We start from the raw sequence: 9140 nt of genomic DNA, 5'->3' as shown, positions 1-9140 counted from the left end.
CTCTGAAATTGGTCATGTCACTCAGTTTTCTCCAATTCCTTAGTTTTATGGCCTAAATTTACTCAGAAGAAAGCATTCACTGGTGCTTTTATTGCCACAAAGCAAAATATACCTACAGATAAAACAGTAAAAACTTTTTTTTTTAAGTTAGGAGGATTCAAACACACCATCAATTACACCAAAGAACAGTTATTTAGTCACAGCAACAAGAGCCATTTTGGTAGCTGAAGAGCAAGCAGCTGCATGAGTTTCTAAATGCATTAAAGCATCTTCATAGCTCCTCCAAACTAAATTACTTAAACAAGTTTCTAAAATTTAATCATACCTGTTCTCTTTGTTGCAGTAATCCATAAAACCACTTTCATATCTTGTAGTATTTCCTGCCTTGGTCTCCATTTCCTTGGCTTTAGAAGACTCTACTTTATGATTGTACTTGGACAGAATCTACAGGAAACATTAAAAGGGAATAAAAAGAATTATCTAAGAACTCAAAACAAGATTACAGCTTATACATTTTTAATAAGTAGCAGAGAACTTTTTGAAGAACAAAATTTGACAGAACTAAGCCCTTTTAATTATTATTTTGATATTAAAACTATTTAGGAAAAAAAGTATATTAGCTAACCTGTAGAACATCATCTGGTATCCTTGTTATTTCTGGAGGTGGAGGAGTATTAAGTAACTGATCATAGTGTTTTATTTTGGGAGGAGAAGGGTCTTCAAAATGTTTAAGATACTCATCAGAGCTCACAGCAAAAGGAATACGATCTTCTACAAATTGTTTATCTGTTGCTTCATTCTTGGTCACTGACTCAATCTTTTCCCCCTGCTTTACCTGCTGCAAAAGAGGTATTAAATGCCTTTAGTTAATTTACTTATTGTAGGTAAAGTATTTAATAAATGTTCTTACAAAATTACCATTAGAAAGATCTTCTACAATGACGTAAGAAAACGTAGTATTTGAAAAGAATCCCAAACTGCCTGTGGTAAAAAGTGTGTCAAAACATACATAATTGCTATTTACTACCTTAGCTTCTGTCTTTAGCCATCTTGTTTCAAAATCTGGAAACTGCGGTGTTTGTGTATGAGTGGGAAGAGGCAGTTCATTTGTCTCTGGTGACCTTGATAATGTGCTGTTTGTTCTGGAAGGGGTTTTCACATCAGGAGTACAGAACACAAGTATCATAGGAGAAGCCATCCAGTCAGCTGCTGAAATTAGGGGGTGGGGTAAAAATAAGAACATATACACACACATATAAGACCAGCATTAGCTCCAGTGCCCCAGTTAGTTTCCCAAGTCTATTAGCTTATCATAGATTTTTTTCTACAGATTATGGGAGACAGTGCCAAAAGCCTTGCTAAAATGAAGGTAGACAACATTCACTGCTCTCCCCTCATCCACCCAGCCAGTCATGCCATCAGAGAAGGCTATCAGATTGGTCAAGCATGATTTCCCCTTAGTCAATCCATGTTGACCACTCCCAATAACCTTCTTCCACACGCTCAGAGATGACATTCATTTCAAATAAGGGTAAGTTGCAGTTACAAAATGATGGATCCCTCCCTCCCACAATTCTAGATGGATATGAGTTCTTCTAACGAGCAAAGACTCATACCAAAGTGACAAACTTTCCCACAGAAGCCATGAACATTTCATTTGCTAGACATTAGTACTCATACAACGACTGGGCTTCAATTAACTATATTTAACAAGAAACACCTTTTAAAAGTTTACCATGTCTTTATAATGCATTTACACATGCCTTATGTAAAAAATGCATATGTATATTTATTTCACATATTTTTAACTTACCATTCTCAGCCGTCAGTTGTGGTTTTGACCCAGGTGTAACCATGATTTTCCTGGATATCATTTCTGGTACATTCAGTTCACAGTCATCTTTAACCAACCTGAAAACCAAACCCCTCAATTAGCTCTTAAGTAATATGAAGAAATCACAATTAAAGGAATACAGTCAACCTGATCACTTTTCTAGTATTTTTTCATCAACATGCAAGTCAAAAAAAATCATTTCCTCAAAGATGATTTTTTCATAGATTCATCTCTGATTCTACTGCAGCAATTTGTAGCATGCAAGTGTTCGGTCCATCCACAAATTATCAAATACACTGAGATTTCAATCCAAGGCACAAAAAAAAAACCCAAACAAATGAAACAAAGAAAAAGTGTCCATGGTAGGATCAATTTTCTCTGCCCAAGATGATAAATTCTGAGCTAGGGTTACAGTCTATTTTGCCTGTTGCCTACAAAATTCTGAACAAGAGGAAATCTTTTTGGCTTTTAACCTACTAACATTATTGTGAACACTAAAAGGTGGTTAATTCCATTTTTAAGTTTGAATAAGATTACTTATGTTAATCTCTAGCTGACTTCAGAGTGAAAAACCATTTCATATCTATTCCACAAAACTATAAACTGAAATTTTTAAAATTCTTTTTTCATATCCAAGATATGCTAGTGGAAGAAGGGTGTAGGCAGTTAAGAGACAATGCCAGATAAAAAGAGGAAGCTTACCTAAACTCTACACAAAAGTGTGTCTATAAGAAAATTATTTCAAATGTTTAAAAAGTTATCTTAACTGTAAGAACCAGACATAGAGCTTCTCTACAAAAAGCCTAAGCTTAAAAAACCAATGATATCCATTTGAGGCAGTATATTTTACTCAGATGAACACAGATCAAGTTTTGAGTTAAAAAAAAAGTGGTTGTTTTTTTTTTTTCCCCAAGTCAGTTTTGCCTTCGAAGTATTATAGATACCTGAAACCATTTTTTAGTTTTTACAACTGAGAAGAAAAGTATACCAATTAACACTTTCGTTCAGGCACTTCTCCCCCCCTCTCCTTTTCTTTCCTAATTACTTTTGGTTTCAGTTTTGTAGTAGGTGCACCAAAGTAGTGGGGTTTTTTGCTTATCTGATCCTCAGGGAGGAGATTCTGCCCATTACACAGTGAAAAAATAGCTTTCTTTTATTATTATTTTTTAATTTGCTGGTTTAGAGTTCTGCTCAATTAACACGCTGAGCTTTCTCACTAGGAGGTGACTAAGTGCTTCTTGGAAGTAACAAGCTATTTAATTGTTTCAACCTCTCTTATCAAACCACAAGTGAACTCTTATTGATGCAAAAAAACCCTAAATAAACTAAAAGACAGTTAAACATCATTTTAATTTTAATGACTTAATGTCATGACCTCTCATATATGCCACTAATTCTGAATCCATACACAGCTTTAACTGTAGTCACAATTAGCGTGTGTCCATCTGTTTTGGTCATTAATAATGATGATGTGTTAAAGAGCAATCATGCTACAACTAATTCTAGCCAGAATTTTAATATTATCATTAGAGTATGGAAGACTGCTAGTGTGATTTTTTTTTTTGTATTATATATAAATATTGCTAGTAGACTGTCTAATCATTTCACCAGAAGCCACAGAAATAGAACCTGTATTTGTGGATGCATCCATTTATAAATTACAGCCATAATTAAAACTGAAGATCACATTTCCTATTCAATAAGAACTGTTTTAAAAGTAGTACAAACCCACAAAAAGTTATAGATAGCAAAAGAACTTAAATTGTGCGATAAGGTGAAACTATATTCAAAATATTATTGAAGGAACAATTTTTGAATTAATACTTTCACAATTCAGTAAGTTTTTGTTATTACAATTCACATACTACAAAGCTTTATAGATGTTATAGTATTTACGTAACTATTCAAAAGGAAATATCCCAAACTACTTTAAAAGCAAACGGATACTTTCACTTTCACTTTTCTTCCCAGTAGTCTCAAAATTACACTCAAAATTTAACCATTGCAGTAAAGTGGATCTTTGGGGGACAAAGTCAGAACCATGCCAATTTAAGTGAAGAACTTCACACCTGTGCCTATACTGCAAATATCAGAGATTTTAAAAAATGCTGAATTATTATTTCCCCTACTTATTTTGAATGTGGGTTTTTTTTAACAATTTCTCTAAATACCAAATATTTAGCTGCTGAACAGCGAGTTTCTTTTAAATACTGTTAGCTTTTAAAATTGAACGTGTTGCTAATACTAACATGACCTAACTACCTTACCTTAGAAAAATATATTCTAATTCTAGAAAAATATATTCTAATTTCTAATAAAATATATTCTAAATCTATATTCTAATATATAGAAAAATATATTCTAATTCTAATACTAATAATTCTAATTCTAATACTGCTAAGGTGTTTTACACCACACTGCTGCAAATTCTTTTCTTTAATTTTAATTAGAATAGTGAAAATCTGGAGATGTCTTTTCAATAGAAGACTGGAGAGGAAAAAAAAAAAAAGAGTAACTGCTTGTAAGGTGGGGCTGGATAACCTAAGACATAATACACTGTATCTACAATGAGGGATTTTACTGAATACTTTGTAAGTTTTTTCTGGGTCTATATTCCTAAAGGCTTTGAAACCTTTAAATTGGCTGTGCAAGGTAACAGTTACTGCAAACAACACGTCCTCAAATCCAAATTCAAGGTTAAGAAAAGCAAAAGATCACAGATATACTGTGCATTTTCCCTTTGTAAGTAGACAGTGTACAGAAGATTCTTATCATGGTGCAGTTAAGGGAAGGAGTATATCAGAGAGGTGTTTCTTGACAGCATTTGGCACTGCAAAGGGTACATGAAGAGACATGTAGAGAGTCGAATAAAGACACAGGACTAACCAGCTTGTAGGTAATAACACATGACCTGCTTTAAGAAAAAGAGAAGGGCAATAGCAACAAAAAATTAGTACAGCAAGAAGGAACTACAGAAAATTCAGTAGAGAAACAATCTGAAGTAATTTACTTACTTCTTGCTTGTCTGAGCAGCTTTACGAATAAGCGACATCGTAAAATCTTCATTCATGCACATGGTATGTTCACTAACGCCAAAATGTTCAAGTTTTGGTGTTACACACTCAAAATCATCCATCTTTAGCATACATTTTTGTGTTTTGGGCAAAATACAGGGGCTCTGCGTATTTAGAGGAGTTCGGTTCGAATTTTCTTGACGCGCATTTGTTGCGTGTTGTCCTTTCACTGCACTCCAAGGCCTGGAGAAAGCATATTGTGACAGACCAAAATCAGAAAGCTGGGGGTTACGCAGCGGGTCTTTGGGGACCAGTGGCTTCTCAGTACAAGCAGGAAGATGAGGTACATCATCTGTTTTTTCTTCATCAGGCTTATTCTGGACAGACACCGTTGAATCACTGTTAACTTCCTCTTCTGTTTGAGAAAAGTAATTAAAAAAGTTAGAAAGTCAGAAGTTTCTGTTTTAAGAATTTATAAAATAAATTGGGTCATCCTCCCAATTTATTAATTTAAAAATTAGAATCCTTCTTTCATTTTAAAAGATCGAACCTGAAGCTACAACAGATATCAAGAGCTTGTATCAGGCTAAGCTATATTTATAATATAGATCATACATTTACTGAATTTCACTCTCTTAGTAAATATTATTTCTAGGGTAAATTAAATTGAATGATTTTTACACAAGTGTATTTTTAGTAGAATTCATCTCCCTGCATGTAGCAGGCAGGAAGTGCTAATCTTAAATATATTTATTTGTTTTTATTTCAGTACAAGAGTGGAAAATTATTAAAAATGTACAACAGAAATGACAACGAAAACAAAGTCTGTATAGAACTGAAAATGTTTTTGAGGAAGAGCAAAGGCTGCAAACACTACTAGAATGCTCATTCTTCAGAAAAGCAATATTGAAAAAGGTTATGAAGCAGCAACTAAAAAGTCATGAAAGAGGGTCACTTTTTAGATAACAAGAAGAGCCCACTGCAGAAATAAGCAAATGCGTAATTTGTACATTTCTGTAGTTAGTTAAACTGAAACATCCCAAAACATTTGTGAATTTCTGCATGACTCAAGAAGCAGAGGGTGAAAAAAAGCTACTTAAAATAATATGGCAGAGGCATTACCTTTTTGTATTGGTATTACGTATTCAAATACACTTAAAAATACATCTTACAATAAATTAGCCTTGTAGCTCTGTTTGGAATCTTCTTTAAAGGCAGGGAGAGAACAGGAAGGAAGGCACTATAAAATTAGAGCCTTCTGCCACATTTTTGCAAAACAGTTGTAGGAGCTTAATTCGCAGGCGAATATGGTCCAAAACCACAATTCACAGCTTTTTTTGTGTGTGTAATGACTGGATAGTGCTCAGGGGAAGGTTAAGGCGTGCCCTGCCAAAGGCTTCTTGAAGATTGGCTGGGCCCTCGATACCGAAAAGGGTATGGTATAGCACTGACCATTATAGTATCTTAAACTCAATTGGCAGTTCTCCATTTTCCACACAGGTGCATGTGCACTTTCGGACTGGATTAAGGATCTCCCCCCTGCCCCCAATCCATCAAGCTACTGCTGCTTCATAAATTCCCACGCGTCACCTAATTCCCATACAAGCTTCTCTTGTCCCATTCTCCTGCACAGCACATTATTTTAATATTTTCTCTGTGATGATTTAAGTTAATGGAATCATCAAATATGAGTACAAACCAGTTTAGACGCATCTCCAATCTATTCCCATGCATGAGAAGCCAAAAGCAGCATAATTCTCTCCGTTATCAAAACATGTTTGGTAACAGGTTTTCTGAGTATAACTATTACTGGAGAAAAAAAACACCCATACACTAACTTAAAAGCATGCCAGGAGAACTGAATCTAGTTGAAGTTTTTGTATTTTGGTTTAATCTTATGGCACCAGTGACAACAGTGACAACAGAATCTTTTACCCTCTGGATACTATTATAAAGCAATCAACATAAAATGTACTTGATCTCTTAATTAATAGAAATATACACATAGCTAAAGAGCAACATTAGAGAATTACATTTGCCTTCACATACTGTATTGCCAAGAAATATTACCTGTAGAGTCTTTGACATGTGGTTTGTAGCCGTATTTCTGGAACAGCTCTCTTATTTTTCCAAGATCTGCTGCATTTCTTTGCATCAGTATTTCACTTGCCTTCATAAAGTCATTAATGGCTTGTTTTTCAGAGCAAATCTTACCAAGACTGCCATTAACATCTTCCTTTGGGAGCACACGCAAGGAGGGAAAAGTAGAAATATTGGTTTTCCAATCACCACATGGCAGTTGTTTACACATGAAGTGTTTTGGGAATAAGTATTGAGCTTCCATTCAGACAAGGATAAGCAGCGTATTTAGGTCTTATCTATACCTGAAAACTAGGTTATAAAATATCAGGAATATATAGGGCATGTGTACAAAAACTTACAAAAGTTAAACTAAGATAACAGTTCCCAGTATGATAACTACTTACTGGTAACCTCTCAAACAAAAGTATATGCTTTTACTCCACAAAAATATAACAGTGATTAGTTTGGACTTTTACTCCCCTATGTACAAAGAACTTGTGCAGAGAAGGTGGTAAACCAAGTTTATATCCTAGCTTACCTCTGAATTATTTCTACACTTGCTCATTTCTAGAGTACATTTTTCCTACTTCTATGAAAGAAATGAACATTATTCAAAAGTTTAATGGCTTAAGGTACTGAAACTTATGTGAAGATTTTCTTTATTCTAAGTGCTAGTCATTGAACACAGGCAAGCATACCTCTTCTCTAGGGAGCTGCTGCTCCTGAACCCATTTCCCCTATACCTAAGCCTTGGTGCAGCTACAACTTCCCTGTTACCTTTGTCTCCTGCTGATCCAAGTGACAATAATGACTGCAAACTAATAAACAGTGCTGAATATACTGTAAGTCACCCAAAAGTTTTTGGGCACTACCCTGACATCCACAGCCATTATGAGGACTATGAATAAAAGTAAGGGTCAGAACTGCTGACTAACATAGTTGAACCGTGGCTTAACGATCAATACAGAACTGTAAGTTTATGGAACACCCCACCCCCCCAGTTTTTCAAGAAGGAAGTGAGTTAAGATGTTTACCTTCAGAGTTCTGATTTCACAGTGGAGGTCATGCAAGACTCTTATTGGAGATTCATCTTCATAATCTTTGATATGCATGTTCACACAAGAGAGTTCGGAAAGAAAACAGGGGTATCAGTATTTTAGCATGCAAGTACATCAGAACATAGTCTCCTATATTAGAGATGTTGGAGTCATATGTTAGCGAAAGAGTCAGGACAGAGAAAACCAAAGAGAAACTAGTTCATGTTGGGTACCTTGTACAGCACGAGACTGCAATTTGTTAAACTACACAGAGAAACTGCACAGGCTTCCATTTTACTGTTGCAGCTAATACTGTAAAAATTAATGTATAGCAGATACTGGTACAATAGGTAGGACCCTGGGCTGTCAAGGATTATTTATGCTAAATTCTTATCCTTAAAGAGCTTGAACTTGAAATAATAATAAAAATTTTAAAAAGCGATAGAGACACCACTGAAAAACAGTGTTCAACAAAAAGCTGAATTCTTCCACCTTATTTGCACACGGGCAGATGTTAGTGTTGTTCACTTATACATGCAGCAGCCATTACTTCTTCCACTAGAAATCCAGGTTAATGCAAATAGTGTAAAAGAGGACACCTGCTATGTGACAAGCCACAGCACAGAGATAACTCTAATTAGAAGCTTGAGCTATCTGCACAGAGAGAGAAAACCCCTGCAAATGTCTTTTTACTCTTCACAGATTGAGACAGGAAAGGAAGAATGTGATTTCCCATACAGTCCATTTTTCCCCATGACAAAAGCTCACCTACACACCCACAAAGGAGGTCAGAGAAACAATGATATGAGAAGACCAAATAATACCCTGCTGAGCAACTCTCAGGCCCATCCCCGGAGCCACCCGTCCACCAAAGGCCCATCTCCACATGCCCGGAAGAGCACAGGAGCACAATGGCAAGCGGGAATGCAAATCAAGGACTCCCCAGGAACGATACCCCCCTGGGCTATCTCAGCAGAGCCACCAGCCCCAGCGTTCAGATGTGACATCTATCACAGAATCACAGAGTTGTCTAGGTTGGAAGGGACCTTCAAGATCATCAAGTCCAACCATCAACTTAACACTGCCAACACCACCACTAAACCATGTCCCTAAGCATCACATCTACCTGTCTCTTAAATACCTCCAGGGATGGTGATTCCACCACTTCCCTGG

General features: G+C 35.8%; 2 protein-coding genes across 2 annotated transcripts in view; both read right to left on the bottom strand.

The window, feature by feature from the left end:
• Window positions 1–315: 315 nt before the first annotated feature.
• Window positions 316–7024, bottom strand: SKA3 (spindle and kinetochore associated complex subunit 3). The gene is made up of 6 exons (XM_009890647.1): window positions 6919–7024; window positions 4849–5263; window positions 1814–1911; window positions 1025–1209; window positions 626–829; window positions 316–444 (listed from the first exon to the last, which is right to left on the bottom strand). The coding sequence occupies exons 1-6, from the start codon at window positions 7022–7024 to the stop codon at window positions 316–318; spliced, it is 1137 nt and encodes a 378-aa protein (XP_009888949.1).
• Window positions 7025–7819: 795 nt separating this feature from the next.
• LOC104291413 (spindle and kinetochore-associated protein 3-like) overlaps window positions 7820–9140 on the bottom strand; it is a 3324-nt gene continuing 2003 nt past the window's right edge. The window contains exons 3-4 of the mRNA XM_009890645.1: window positions 7965–8029; window positions 7820–7828 (exon numbers count right to left, since the gene is read on the bottom strand). Of these exons, the coding sequence (XP_009888947.1) occupies window positions 7820–7828; window positions 7965–8029 (74 nt within the window). The remainder of the gene's footprint in view (window positions 7829–7964; window positions 8030–9140) is intronic.

Source organism: Charadrius vociferus, unplaced genomic scaffold (genome assembly GCF_000708025.1).
Source record: "Charadrius vociferus isolate BGI_N301 unplaced genomic scaffold, ASM70802v2 scaffold278, whole genome shotgun sequence".
Taxonomy (NCBI): domain Eukaryota; kingdom Metazoa; phylum Chordata; class Aves; order Charadriiformes; family Charadriidae; genus Charadrius; species Charadrius vociferus.
This window is presented reverse-complemented; position numbering and strand designations above follow the sequence as displayed.